This window comes from Gossypium hirsutum, chromosome D10, assembly GCF_007990345.1.
Source record: "Gossypium hirsutum isolate 1008001.06 chromosome D10, Gossypium_hirsutum_v2.1, whole genome shotgun sequence".
NCBI classification, from domain to species: Eukaryota; Viridiplantae; Streptophyta; class Magnoliopsida; order Malvales; family Malvaceae; genus Gossypium; species Gossypium hirsutum.
In genome coordinates this window covers 53,647,717-53,662,325 of record NC_053446.1, presented here as the reverse complement: position 1 = coordinate 53,662,325, position 14,609 = coordinate 53,647,717, and the positions used below count along the sequence as shown (strand labels likewise).

Sequence of the window (14,609 nt, the reverse complement as noted above, 5' to 3'; positions counted from 1 at the left end):
GAAGCCACACTACATTACCAATTGTAGGGATAAATATCAAAACAATATATCAATTTTGATCTAATATGCAATGTTATACATAAATTTTGATTTTGTGCATTTTTATACATAAAATTCTGATTTAATTCAATTTTTATAAATCACTGACACCATTTTAAGTTTACGTGTTGCATACAAAAATAATTATATTTATTCAATATAAAAATAAGTTGACGTAGTTATTCCTTTAAATATATACAATTTAATCTAAATTAAAGTTTCAAATGTACATTTGAGCTACCGTTAATGACTCATATGTATAATTGCACAAAATCAAAATTGATATATCAAATTACACATTGAGCCGAACCTCATGTATGATTTTGAATTTTATCCCTTCGTTATATCATTATATTAACCGACAGTTACATTTCGTACAATTAATGAAAGTAACTTTTGGGTTTCGAATATTTAAATTTAAATTTTATTATTATATGCTATAATAATTTAATTTTACTTTATGATTACTCGATACCGTAGTTATAATACATTTAAGTGCCTTTGAATTTAGGGCAAAGGGCTAATTAATAAAATAACTATCAAGTGGGAAATTGGAAAGAAAAAAAATGTTGCTCTTCTATATATCTTGTAATTTAAATATTCCTAAAGCCGCCCTAGTCCTACAGCTAAAGACTTTACACGCTTTCTTTTTCCCCCTTTTTTTTCTTTCTAATTATATACGTATGTTGTAGGGTTAATCAGAGCTTAATTTTAGATTCAACTATATATAAATATTAAGGACAAAAAAGAAAAACTATCTACAAATTTTAGTCATTCCTGGAACTATTAGGGCTCAAAAGATTTTTTTTCTTTTTTGGATTTTTATAAATTTAGTTGAATTTCAATTTAATTAGTCTTTAAATTTAGGGGGAAATATTTAGTACATTATCCGTAAATATTTGGACTCCGAGTTAAACAAATGTCCTTTAGAGTATAGTACAATATTAAAAATATATATTAAAAGTACTTCTCCCTCTATTTTCCTCCTTTATCCATTTATTTTAACGTAGTTTTTTTTATGTTTTCCATTTGTTAAAACTAGTCCCTATACTTTTATTTTTTTGAATAATTTAATTTTTTTTGAGTGAGGCGAGCTTGTGGACTAGTTTTAAGAAATGGAAAACATAAAAAAAACTATTTTAAAAGAAATGAAGAAGGAAGGAAAACAAAAAGAGAAACAGAAGAGAGTGGAAAATAAAGAAAAAAAAAGTTAAGAAAACATAAAAGGAAAAAAAATTAAATTACTCAAAATGAAAAAAATATAGGAACCAATTGTAGAATTTAACCTAAAATTTTCGTTTGAAATGGTGATTTAACGTGCTACGTCAGCTTACCTTTACACCATTAATCACAATTAACAGCTCAGTGACTAAAATGTTACAACATGATAACGTAAGTGACTAAAACGTAACATTTCAAACATAAGTGACTAAAATGTAACCTAGGACAAACAAAAATGACTATTTTAATAGCTTACCCTAAAATAAATTCACTATCAGAGCATCAAATATTCACTTTTAATTTTATTCGGTCCTATTTGATTTTTGGTTCATAATATAAAAAGCCACGTTATCCTAATTCAACTTAATTTATTTTTCTTATTTAATTTATAATTAGTTTATAATTTTTTTAATAAAAAAAACTATTATCACTTTTTATTTAAATATTTTGATGTATAAAAATGGATATTTATTATTTGATTTACTATATGATTAAAAGGTTCTCCTGGATAGAGTGGGATGGGATGACATTATATCATTCACTTTTATATCGACCATGGATGTTGAAAACTTACATGTATACGGATATGTGGATTATATCTATAAATGTTTCAACATACATTTATTCATATATATATTTATATATTTATATATTTATATGCATATATAAAACATATTTGTTTTTTTTTCGGAATATAAATCATATTAATTTTAATATATTTTAAAAATATCTAATGAGTGATCGAAAGAAGTGGAAATAGATTTTTTTTTCTCAACTATTTGGATCAAACTCAAATATTGGAATTGACATTGTTAGAGGACTTAACTTGAATATCAACCTCAGATAATAAAACAGACAAAAATTTCTGTTATTATATAAAAAAGAATCAACAACTTAAATATATATATAATTAACTTTGTCTTGACATGTCAATGAAATCTTAACTTATTGATTAAGATAAAAAATTTATATCTTTGAGTAAGGAAATTCGAATTCCATTATATACATATGGGTTTAATCCTATTTTTGTTAACGATATATATTTATATTTCTAATTTGATTTTTCCATCTTAATAAGAATACACAATATATTTCGAAGGACTAAATTAGTTATATATGTCGAAATAGTTTGTTAATTGAACATATAGGTCGATTTTTTGAAAATTTAAGAAAATAAACCATTTTTGGAGAGAGTGTGTGAAAGCGGATTCAATTAGACATAATGCTCCTAATGGGGCACACATTCCCTGACATGTCAGCAAAAAGCTCACCTAGCTAGACGAGTTTTTACACACTCTCTTTAAAAACAACCTATTTTCTTAAATATTAAAAAACCTATTTAATTAATTAATAATTTTTTTGACAAATATGTATATTTGGAAGAGAGGGAAAAGGAAGTGATAAAATGCAAATTACGGGAACTCAAGAAAAAGAAATAAAACCAAAAAAAGAAATTGGGAGAAAAAGTCAAATGGTCAAAGTTGAAAACCCTGTTGGGTGTTGCAATTTTGCTAACCATAATTACAGTCTATCAGGCTTAGGTGTTAAATTAATTAAATAATTAAAAACCCAAGTTCCCATTGCGGCTTTGCTCTCTCTCACATGCTTACCTTTACCTCCATTTTCAACCCCCCCAATCTCCTTCTATAAAACCCCACTTCTCTATATTCCCTATCTTCAATTCATTTCTCTCTCTATTTCTTATTCTTTCCCTCTCTGCCTCTTCAAAACATATTCAGAAACCTTTTGTCTTTCACTCAAAAATTCATTAAAAAATGGATGTTCGGGGAAGGGATTGTGTCCCAAAAGCTCAAAGTAGTGAGGAGGATCAGATGGAGTTGAGAAGAGGTCCTTGGACTGTGGAAGAAGACTTCAAGCTCATCGATTACATTGCCACACATGGCGAAGGTCGATGGAACTCTCTTGCTCGTTGTGCAGGTAATAATACTAATGCTAATACTAATAATACATGTATGTCACCATAAGTGATGCATGTTTATGGGTCGGCCCCTTTTTCTTTTAGGGGTTTTGGTGATATCAACATGTGGCCTAGCTTTTTTCCCATCTATATATACATATAGTACAAGTTGATCCTCGACTAGTTGATTTTCAACTTTTGTTTTGGGGTCTTGTTTTCTTCTTCATGTCCTTTCCTTGATGGAAAAAAGCTACTATTTGGAGGCTTTTTTTTTTAAGCTTTGAATGTGAGGTTGATGATGATGAACTCAATAGATATATAAAGACCCTTGTGTTTTTTTTTATTTCCGAAAATAGCTTTACCAAAAGCTTGTATTAATCTAAACAGGTCTCAAAAGGACGGGAAAAAGCTGCAGATTAAGATGGTTGAATTATCTTCGACCTGATGTTCGACGTGGGAACATTACTCTTGAGGAACAACTTTTGATTCTTGAGCTTCATTCACGCTGGGGAAACAGGTTATTTGATGTTTTATTCTTTCAATTTATGGTTCTTTTTTTATTTGAATTTACAGAGATCAATTTTTATGGGGTTTTCTTTTTATTGGTGGGTGAAGATGGTCCAAAATCGCCCAACATTTGCCTGGAAGAACCGACAATGAGATAAAGAACTACTGGAGAACCCGTGTCCAAAAACACGCCAAGCAACTTAAGTGCGACGTCAACAGCAAGCAATTCAAAGACACCATGCGTTACCTTTGGATGCCTAGGTTAGTGGAAAGAATCCAAGCTGCCAAAGCTGCCTCATCCACCTCCACCACCGCCGTTACTACCGCCGTCGTGGGTACGGAACCAATGGTGTTTCCCGATGACCACCACCTTGGGGGCGGCGCACAACAAGTGACCTCCTCAAGTAATAATAATTACACCCTAGAGAATTCCAGCACAACTGCAGCCTCATCGGACTCATTCGGGACACAAGTTTCACCGGTTTCGGATTTCGCTGATTATTATAGCAACATCTCCATCAATCATAACCCTAATCCAAACTGCTTCGAAGCTGGTAATTACTACAACAACGGCTTAGATTTTCAGTGTTTGGAGCAAAACAACCCCTGGCTGGATACCGTGGATGGTTCAGACAATATCTTCGACGCTGAGGATCTTTACTTCTTACAGCAGCAATTCAATTTTAACATGTGAAATAAAATAAAATAAAAAATCTCGAAATACACTAATAAGGTAGAATGAATTTACGAAAAAGAAAAAATCAGAATAATAATATAGTTTAGAACACATAGGATTAGTCTAATTGTGGATCACTTAAATTAGGTTGTATTTTGTCACTCTGTCTTTTCTTTCGATTTTTTTATTTGGGAGGGGTCACAAAACTTAATTGTAATGCTTTCTTCTTCTTCTTTTTTATTTAAATTTAAATCCCATTCATTCATATTAACTTATTTCTTTTTAATATTATTCAATTATAAATAGCAAATAATGGGTAGATGTGAATAATTGGTTCCACCATATATTAAGAGTCATAATGATCATAAGACTTTGCATTATATTTATAATCACTTTTGAGAGCTTGTTGTTGTCCATGGGGCATGAACCATTTAGATTATTACCAAAGCTTAAGCCTAGTTATTTATTAGTAAATGAAACGTGGCGGAATATGATTTGTCTGCTTACCCATTTTTATCTCCTTTCAAGTGAAAAGAAATTAAAGTACAATTGCGAACCTCCATTAACTTTGTTTTGTGTTTTCTTAGTTTGCCGTCGTACGGATTTAGTTTTTCTTTTTCTTTTTCTTTTTCGCCTTCATCCTGCTTAACCGTACAAAGGTTTTAATGTAAAATTCCTTCCACACTTTGAAATTTTTATTTTTATTTTTTATCTCTACAATTACTTACAAAAATATATAAAAGCATGGGATAGCTTAATTAAAGTTAGTAGGGTATTTTTGGCAATTTTAAAATATTTTGTGAGTGTGTTAATGGCATTATAACCCCTCCAACTTTTTCAAACAAATTAATTAAATTCTTTTGAATTTTTTGCACCCATTGAGCCCATAATTTAATCTGATTAAATAGATCATTTGATTGATACTGACTGTTATTATTTAACATCAACATTGACATTGTCACATTAACAAACAACATTGACGTGACACTGTCACATAAACAATTGACGATGGTGTAGCATTATCGTGTCAACAATCGATATTTGTTGTGACACTGATTACATAAGCATTATTGTTAAATACTAACTATCATCATCAATCAAAGGACTAATCCAAACTCTTGAGAAACAAATTAATTGTTTTTTTTTAAATTCAAAATTTTATAATACCATGAAGTTTTTTTTTGTTTTTTTTTATGAAATAAAGTGTTGTTACCGTGTTGATAGTTTTATAAAATTTGACACAGAAACGAATTTATGTTAATGAAAAAGCTGAATTTGGAATTTTAGAGCTCTTCTTTTATGCCACATATAATTCAAGTCATAACTTATAATTTAAGTGGCAATAATTACACCCACATTAAAATTAAAGCTGATTTAGATTATTTCTGTATAATTCTGAGTTAAAGTATTTTTATGTTAACAATTTTTCTGGCAAAAATATTGTGTTATATGATCTAATAGATTAGATTCGATATTTAACAAATCCACCATCTATATTCGATTATAAAAGAAAATTTTGTTTTATGTATTTTCAACATAATTTGAGTTAATATGGATTTTTGATGGGTTAATCTCAATTTAGGTCATTTTAAATTTAAATTATTTTAGACATTCAACCTGAATTTTTCTAAATTTAGTTTTCTTTGCCTAGATGTTAACATTTTGTTATACGTTTTATTGGTACTAACATGACTTACCTTATTTATTATCTTTTTTTTTGTCATTTTATAATTTGTATAGTTTTATCATTGTAATTCAATTTTAAATTTATTTATCTAAAAATAAAATTATTATATTAATCATATATAAATATAAATATCATATTTAATGAAAGATTTATTCTGATTTTGATAAAGCAAAGCGAGCGAGCATATTCTAATTAATAATCAAATCATTATTAATAAAGTTTTATTTAATTTAACTGTTAATCAAATTATAATTATTTGAGTTAATTTAAATTTTAAAAAAAATTTATGCTTCTATGATTTTTAGTGCATTTTGATAATATAAAAAGAAATGCTTTAAGTCGAAAAATATTATTGTTATGTTTTTACTTGAATAAAGTGTTAATTAAAATTCTTATTAGACATCTATTTGATACGGATTTAAATCTTATTAGAAGAAGTATAGTTGATATTTGCTTACATGAAATAATATTTTCTTTTGTTTTTTGTATAAGAATAAAAGAAAAGGAAGTGGCACATGCCAAGCTAGCGCGAAGGTGAAGCACGTGATGGAATAGTGTAATGAGGCGGATTGGCATGGCGGCCGTGCGGGACAAGTCGTAGAAGCCACCGATGTGGTCCCATCCGGCTATCAGTTTGATAAGGTGACACGTGTCTTACTTTTCAATGAACAAAGGTGGGGTATGTGTTCTATCATCAATGTTCATTTTTGGGATTAAATTGAAGTATTTATTTTAATTTGAAGTAAATGGATACAAAGATTTAGAGTTTATAAACAAATATAATAAAATTACCGTAAAATCAAATCAATACAAAATATTAACAAATTTGTAAAATATTTGAATTTATTAACAATTTTTAAAACTAGTCATAAAATACGAAAAATATACTACCAATTTACTAAATACTAACCTTATCTATACATTATAATTAGTGTCTAAACCATTCATTTGACACCTATCTTAATCAAAGCTCTCTTTTCTTATGATATTTTATAAGAATAGTATAATTTTAGTTTTAGTCCTAAACTTTGATATCTATGTCTATATACTTATTAATAAAAGGTTTCTTTTTTGTTTTTAACATTTTAAAAAAAGTTAAATATTAATTTTAGTCCCTCTAATATCTTTAGATTTGAGATTTAATCTCTATCCTTTAATTTTTAATATAATTTAATTTTAATATTTTTATAATGTTATTAATTAGTCCAAATAATTAATACCGTTAACTTTTGATCAAAAGATTACATGATTATTAATATTAGAGACTCACATGCGGTTTCCCATTTATTTTAGGTTAATTTGCTTCATTTGTTTTTTTACATTATAAGATAATGGTCAAAATTTTGGCCCTAAACTATTCTAAAACTTGAGATTTAATCTATTTATTTTAATTTTTAACTTAATTCGGTCCCTCTACTTTTATAATATTATTAGTTAGTCTAAATAATTAATATTGTTAACTATTTCAATCAAAATGATGACATCATTTTTTCTCTCAACAACACCATCTCAATAGAAAAACAATTATTTTATCATGACGACGTCGAAAGGTTGTTTTAAGAAAAAAAACCACAATCAATATTGTCAACGTTATTATTATATGATTATCAAATGAATATTTCTTAAAAAATTTCAAAATGTCACACCAAAAAAGTTAATGGAAGAACTTTAATGGTGGTAACAACTGGATTTGAATTTTTAACTCCCAAAAGTAGAGGACCATATTCCTGAAAATAAAAATAGGGAGATTGAATTCAAAATGTACGAAAGTGTATAGGGATTTAACCTTCAAGCTTTTAATCTATAATTTGACACAAACAAACAATTAAACCTAATGCAAAGCATAGACCGGGAATCATACTAGTATAAATTTATAATAATATTTTAAACATATGAAAAATAATATAAAAATACAAAATATTCTCTCTTTTTTTCCTTTCAAAACTTTTCCCTTTTCATCTTTTTCTTCTACTTTTGCCTTCCTTTCTATGTTTGATATGGTTGAAAATAAAGAAAAAATGAAGTGCATACGTGGGTTACATTTCTTAGGTTGATGAAAGTAAGAACATAAGAATGTATTCTGGGCTTAGAATTTGAGATTACATGCAAAAATAAACAATAAATATCCAATCCCAAGAGCAATGCAAAGAGACGAGAGACAAGTGGAGTCCATGATAGAGAACTTAGCTTAACCACCACTCATCTTCGCCACGTTTACCTTTCTGCCTTCTAGTCCTTAAAGTTGAATGAATCTTTGATTGTTGTGAGAGTGATGGATAGTTCCAGGTGGAGACCTAGGTGGCATGTATGTAATTAATTAGCATTGTTATCTAATGATGGATCCATCCCCCTTATGAATTCCATTCCTTGTTGACTACTTAGACGGTGTGCGGAGGGTTACTGTTGCGAAAGCTACCTTACAAATTATACCAATATTTAGTTTCCATTTTCACTCTTTCTTTCGGAGGGCTGCTACCTAAAATTACTGTAGTGGCTATTATACTAAAGAACTAGATCATATTTTGTTTCTTCTATTAAAAGAATAGATAAATTAATTCTTATACACTAGATCAAAGAATGAATATAATATGGTAATTCTATTATTACAGTTGTGTGACCTGAATCCTTGTTAAAGAAATAAAATATAGTGGCAAAACAAAGAGATCTACGTACGGACTATGCTGCATAAGTAGAATCTGTATAGAACTTAACTTCTTTTTAACATTGATTAGAATTAAGTTTTTCAATCTTTAAATAGATGTTGAAACTCCTATTGTATCATTTGTTTTTCAATATTAGTGAATTTCTCCTCCTCTACCCGTGGTTTTTTCCGAAAGGGTTTTCACATAAAATCTGTGTGTTTTATTTTCTTTTCTTGTTGCTTTGCGATCGTACAATATTACCATTATCGACATTTATTATAACATCTACCATAAATATACCTATGATAATACTACTTATAACCTGATATTAATGTGGGAATGTTACACTTCTGTTAAAAATTTCATCCGTTTCTATTATAAAAAACATGGTCTTTGTACGTCAACATGAGGTAAATGTGGCACACCACATGTTATTGTATGGTTATTCTGTCAATCATGTCAGTTTTTAAAAGTACAGATGAATGAAATTTTTAACAAAAATGACCAATTTACTTTTTAATCTAACGTGACTCCTAATATATAGGTCTCCATGATACTTTTATCTATCAAGTCCATTTATGTATTTTTTATATATATCTTAACCAGTCAAAATTTTAATTCAATTCATATAAATTTTAATTTAATTTAATCAAAAGAACTTGTCTAATCAATATTTAAATAGACATAAATTTTAAACAAATTACCTTAACAAATAAAACCCAAAAAAAACCTGAAATGATCCGAAATTAAAAATAATTCAAATATAAAATATTTATGTAATACAAATTGTAGAAGCCCAAATTTGCCGGGCCTAGTGCCAAAAATAAAACAAAATAAATAAAATGCCACAGTCCATTAAAGCAGGCCAATATGGCCTAAATCAGAAAATAAAATACCCGGGCCCATACCAGTAAAACAAACCCAAAATTCAACCCACTACCCAAATCCTAGCCCAATAACAGAAACCCTAGCCCAAATAAAAAACAAAATGTTTGCAGCAGAAAACCGTAGGCGCAGCAAGCCTAGGACGCGCCGCTCCAGCCTCTGCCCAACCCCTCGCACGCCTCTGCTCCGCGCCAGCCTCCACGCATGCCCACTACCGCCACTGCTCGCCTATCACCGGCCACCCATGCTTCTGACACATGCAAACAGAGAGCCACATGCAACCAACAAAGCAGAAAACAACAGACGAACGATCCAAATAAAAAAAACAATAAAAAATATAAAAAAGTTGTAATCCGGCTATAAAGGCCAAAGCTTATCACCGTTTTTCGTGGGGGATTTTCTTTGTAAAAATGCATATCAGAGAAATAAAAATTAAAAAACAAAAGGTTGTCGTTTTTTTCTTCTTTTTTCGATTCATCTATTTATTTTATTTATCTTTTTTAAGAAAAACTATTAATAAAGAGGATAAAAAAGGGAAAGGAAAACTCACCTGAATCGGCCCCTGAAGCCGTCGTCGTCGTCGGCCCTTCGCCGTCGTCGGACGCGAGTTTAGGAAGGGGCGGAGGCTTTCCGTTTTCCCCTCGTTTCACCGTTTCAGAGCCTTGGTCTCTGAACGCACTCCAAAGCGCTGGTGGGAGACGCCCTCGCATGGCTCCGGCCACCGGGCAGTAGGGAGGCGTGACGGCGGCGGGGCTTCTAGCCTTAGAACCCTAGCAGAAAAGGGATTCTCCCTTTTATTCTTTGTTTTCTTTGTGTTTTTTGCAGCAAAATGAAACTGCAGAAAGAAGTAATTTTTTTAGCTTTATCTTAATTGAAACGGCGCCATTTAAAGGAGGAAGACCTGCGCATTATTGCCCTAATGGGTGATTTGCGTCTTTGGTCCCTCCAATCCTACTGCAGATTCAAGGCAGCCTTTCCTTTCATTTAATTTTGGCCACATAATTTGGCGTTTGATTCAATCTGGTCCTGTACAGACCAACGCGCATCAGGGACGGGGAATATTGCACAATCGGTCCCCATGTCCTCAGCGCCTCTTATTTCAGCCCCTAGCAACCTGTTTCATGTATTTGCAGTTTAAGGCCCGATCTTTTAATTCCTTTTCAACCACATCCCCAACATATTTAATTTATTTATTTTTAAAATATGTTCTGCTATCATTACTTATTTTAAGTTTTTATATTTATTATTTATTTAAAGATGTTTTATACTAAATTTATTTTTATTCTTATTTTTCTTATATACATATTATTTCTTATAAACTTATATGAATATCTTTCAAAATTTTTATGTACATATATATATTTTAAAAGTGTTTTATTTTTTTTGTTTTCATTGTTATTTATTTTTATATATATTCTATTTATTTGAATTGTTTTTTTATTTTTTGAAATGCCTTTACACATCATTTATTTGGAGCTATTATTTTCTTTAAATTGACTCTTATATATTGTTCGTTTTGTTCACTTTGATTATTAGCATTTGCATTCAATGTGTCGTGTAATTGTTGTCGTTACGTGTATTATTTCGTTTATTCATATTTCCATGCTATGATAATTCATTTGCGTACCCTATTGTTTGATAAATTGTTTCTCCTTGTTGTAAATTGTCATCCCATCAACACAACCCTTTTTCCATACGCTATTTCAAACGTTACGTCAATTTTTACCCAAATTCGTAAAAAAGGAAAATTTTAGAAATAAAGGCAATACTCGATACTTGGGATCTTCGAGAGAATTGGGCCCTAGCGTGCCGGGTTCTAATTTTCTGTTGAATCTAAATACTCGAGAATGCTCTTTAATACAAAACAAAAATAAAAACTCATTATCGAGATTTCAATATGTTGTGTCCTAACGCATTGGATATGACACGTGGTTTTCTCGATATGAGGATTTTTTGAAAGTAAAGGCAATATTCCGTATTTAGAAAATTCGAGAAAACGTGCCCTAACGTGCTGGGTTTCGATTTCTCGTTCGACCAAATAGCCAAATATCCTCTTAAAGCTTCAAAGTATGGTTTCATTAAACTATAAGGTGATCTTGGGTTCGATGGTTTAGAGTATCGTGTCCTAACGTGCTGGATGTGATATTCCTTCGGAACAAGAGAATCTTATATTTCAATTCACGTTATCAGAGTTTCTTTTAAGGATCGTATTTTTTTAAAACTCTTCGAATTTTCAATTTTCGACACTAAGACATTAATTAATCAACTAGGTACCAATTTTGGGCGTATCGAGGGTGCTAATCCTTCCTCGTGCGTAACCGACTCCCGAACCCGTTTTTTTTTTTGAATTTCATAGACCAAAATCTTTGTTTTAATAAAAATTAAATCGTTTATTAAAAACAACCGTTTTACGAGGTGACCCGATCACACCTCATCAAAAAAGGATTGGTGGCGACTCCCATTTTTCGTTTTTTTTTAATTCAAGTCGACCCCGTTTTCATCCAAAAAATGGTGTCAACAGCTTGGCGACTCCACTGGGGACAATAAGAGAGTCAAGCCACGTGTTGATTATTTCTTGTCTTTTTGTTGAAAGTGGAAAATTCGATTTAAATTTACGATCCTCTCATTGCATCTCTTTTGTTTTGAGTTATATTTTTTTATCGTGTTCTGTATTTTATTTTATACCTCTGCACATTGCATTGCATGACCGCTGGTCATACCCTTTTAAGTGGGAGTGAGAAACTACGCCTTCGTGAGGTTTTCACCTCCGCATGGGATAGTGAATCGCTTCCGGGATACATCCGTACCTATGTCTTCGTGAGATTTTCATCTCCGCATGGCCATAGGGAAATGTATTCCCCTGAACTGAACTCGGTCCATATGAGCCTATAATGGGTGAGGATCGAGGAATCTGCTGGTTCAGGTACCCTTACTTTAGAACCAAACCACATATAGCGAGCCGTAAGAACCCACCGAGATAGAGCTATTCCAAACCCTCGTGCTTACCAAATAGATTCTTTATTTATTATTGTTTACTTTAAATCCTAGCTCTGATTTGCTTTGTTTGTGATTGCATGGCATTTTCATTTCAAAAGAGGTGTCGATTCACGTTCAGTATAGATAGAAAGCTTATCATGGAAAAGAGGTTTCTTGATAAAGTAGAAGACAATGCAGCTGTACGAGTGTGGGCTGAAACGATGTGGAGAGAGAAAGGCGATAGTCTTGCAGAAGGGTACGTATCAGAGTTATGGGACTTCACCCGTATCAGCGTAATCCAAAATGATCTTCGAGAAATAAAGGAAATATGGGATCAATGGGACGACAGGATCAAGCAGATGTTTTACTGTGACTACGGGGACTTGCCTTACCTACTTGGTATCAAAGTGGACAAGCATTTATTCCGAGCCCTAGCTCAGTTTTGGAATCCTGCTTACAGTTGTTTCACTTTTGGAAAAGTGGACTTGGTGCCCACCGTGGAAGAATATACGACCTTGCTTCGGTGTCCAAAGATTCAAATTGACAAAGCCTATTCTAGAGCTGCTAGTGTCCCGACATTATTAAAAAAATTGATGAGCATTACAGGGATGAGCGAACAGTGGGTCGCTGCCCGGATCCAACAGAAAGGAGACAGTAAATGCGTTCCTTGGAAAAGCTTGCGAGATTTAGTATTAGCACACCCTGATGTGAAGAAAAGAGTGGATGTCTTCGCTCTAGGTATCTATGGATTGGTAATTTTCCCTAGAGCTTTAGGGCACGTAGATGAGGCCGTCTCTGATTTGTTCGATCGGCTTAGTAAAGGAGTCACGCCCATCCCGGCAATCTTAGCAGAAACCTTCAGATCTCTAAGCGCATGTCGAAGAGCAAGGGAGGGAAGGTTCATCGGATGCGCGCAGCTACTATTGGTGTGGTTCCATAGTCACTTTTGGAAGGTGGAAAATGTCTCCTATCGAGTCTTCTCAGAAGACTATTCCCCATTGAAGGAACAAGTTGCTACACCAAGACGAGACGACATCACGGAAGAAAAGTGGATGACGATTCTTCAAAATCTTCAGGAGGATGACGTTGAATGGAAAGCTCCTTGGATGGTACCCGACGAGATCCTGTATCGATGTGGGGATTTCGACTGGGTCCCTTTACTCGGAATTTGGGGAGCTGTCGGTTATGCCCCTTTACTCGTATTAAGATAATATAGATCGAGACAGTTCATACCAGCAACACAAGGGCTGGCTCAATGTGAGTTTTCTTATAAGGATGAAAACTACAAGAGAAAAACGATAGAAATATCTAACGCTTGGAAACAGGTTCACCGAATGAAAAGATTTACCGTAGGAGCGATGACAACTTCAGAATATTATAGGTGGTGGAGTAAAAGAGTCAATGACAACATCCCTAAGCCGAGGAAAGATTGCGTTTAGTCTATAGAGGAGCATCTACAAGTAGTTCCGTCAGAATTAGAGATCATCAAACGAGACTTTGAGAAAAGAAATTCTGAGTTGGGAAAGAGGATAGAACAGCTAGAAGAAGAAAGAGTGCATTTGGGATTAGACATCGATATCCACAAGCTAGAAGCCGAGAAATTAAGAAAGGGAAAGAACAAGGCTGAAGAGGATTTGGATAGTCTAAAAACAGATTACAAGAAGCTACGATTGTCAATGAGAACTGTCGGTCTGGGTAAAAAGTCAGAGCAGTGGCGACAAGAGATCAATGAGGAAAAGAATAGGGCCGATCAGTGGGAAAAGAAATTTCAAGATGCTCGAGCTCGAGAAAACGCTTTGGAAAGGAGTTTGTTAGAGTGCCGAAATGAGAATGCAGGATTAAAGGCCAAGGTGGCAGAGCTAGAAAAGTCACTTCACTCGTACCGTAGTCGCAACTCCATGATCGAATCAAGAGCAAGCTTAAATAAGATCGAAGAACTGAAAGGAAAGGTAGAGGAGCTTGAGGACGCATTACACAATTCTGAGCTACGAATGGAGCTTCTTGAGAGGAGTAATGATCAATGGCAAGAGCAATTCCATCATTCTCAAAGTCAGATTA

At 32.3% G+C, this 14,609-nt stretch overlaps 1 protein-coding gene across 1 annotated transcript; it reads left to right on the top strand.

Moving 5' to 3' along the window:
• Window positions 1-2,815: 2,815 nt before the first annotated feature.
• On the top strand, window positions 2,816-4,626 carry LOC107916238 (transcription factor MYB108). The gene is made up of 3 exons (XM_016845396.2): window positions 2,816-3,198; window positions 3,566-3,695; window positions 3,794-4,626. Exons 1-3 carry the CDS (start codon window positions 3,036-3,038, stop codon window positions 4,377-4,379), a joined length of 879 nt encoding a protein of 292 aa, XP_016700885.1. The 5' UTR covers window positions 2,816-3,035; the 3' UTR covers window positions 4,380-4,626.
• The last annotated feature ends 9,983 nt before the right edge of the window (window positions 4,627-14,609 follow it).

Bases quoted from the DNA above. Each gene is read 5' to 3' on its own strand.
- LOC107916238 (XM_016845396.2), top strand. From the start codon at position 3,036: ATGGATGTTCGGGGAAGGGATTGTGTCCCAAAAGCTCAAAGTAGTGAG. The intron at 3,199-3,565 runs GTAATAATACTA...TAATCTAAACAG, and splicing joins CTCTCTTGCTCGTTGTGCAG to GTCTCAAAAGGACGGGAAAA. The intron at 3,696-3,793 runs GTTATTTGATGT...TGGTGGGTGAAG, and splicing joins CATTCACGCTGGGGAAACAG to ATGGTCCAAAATCGCCCAAC.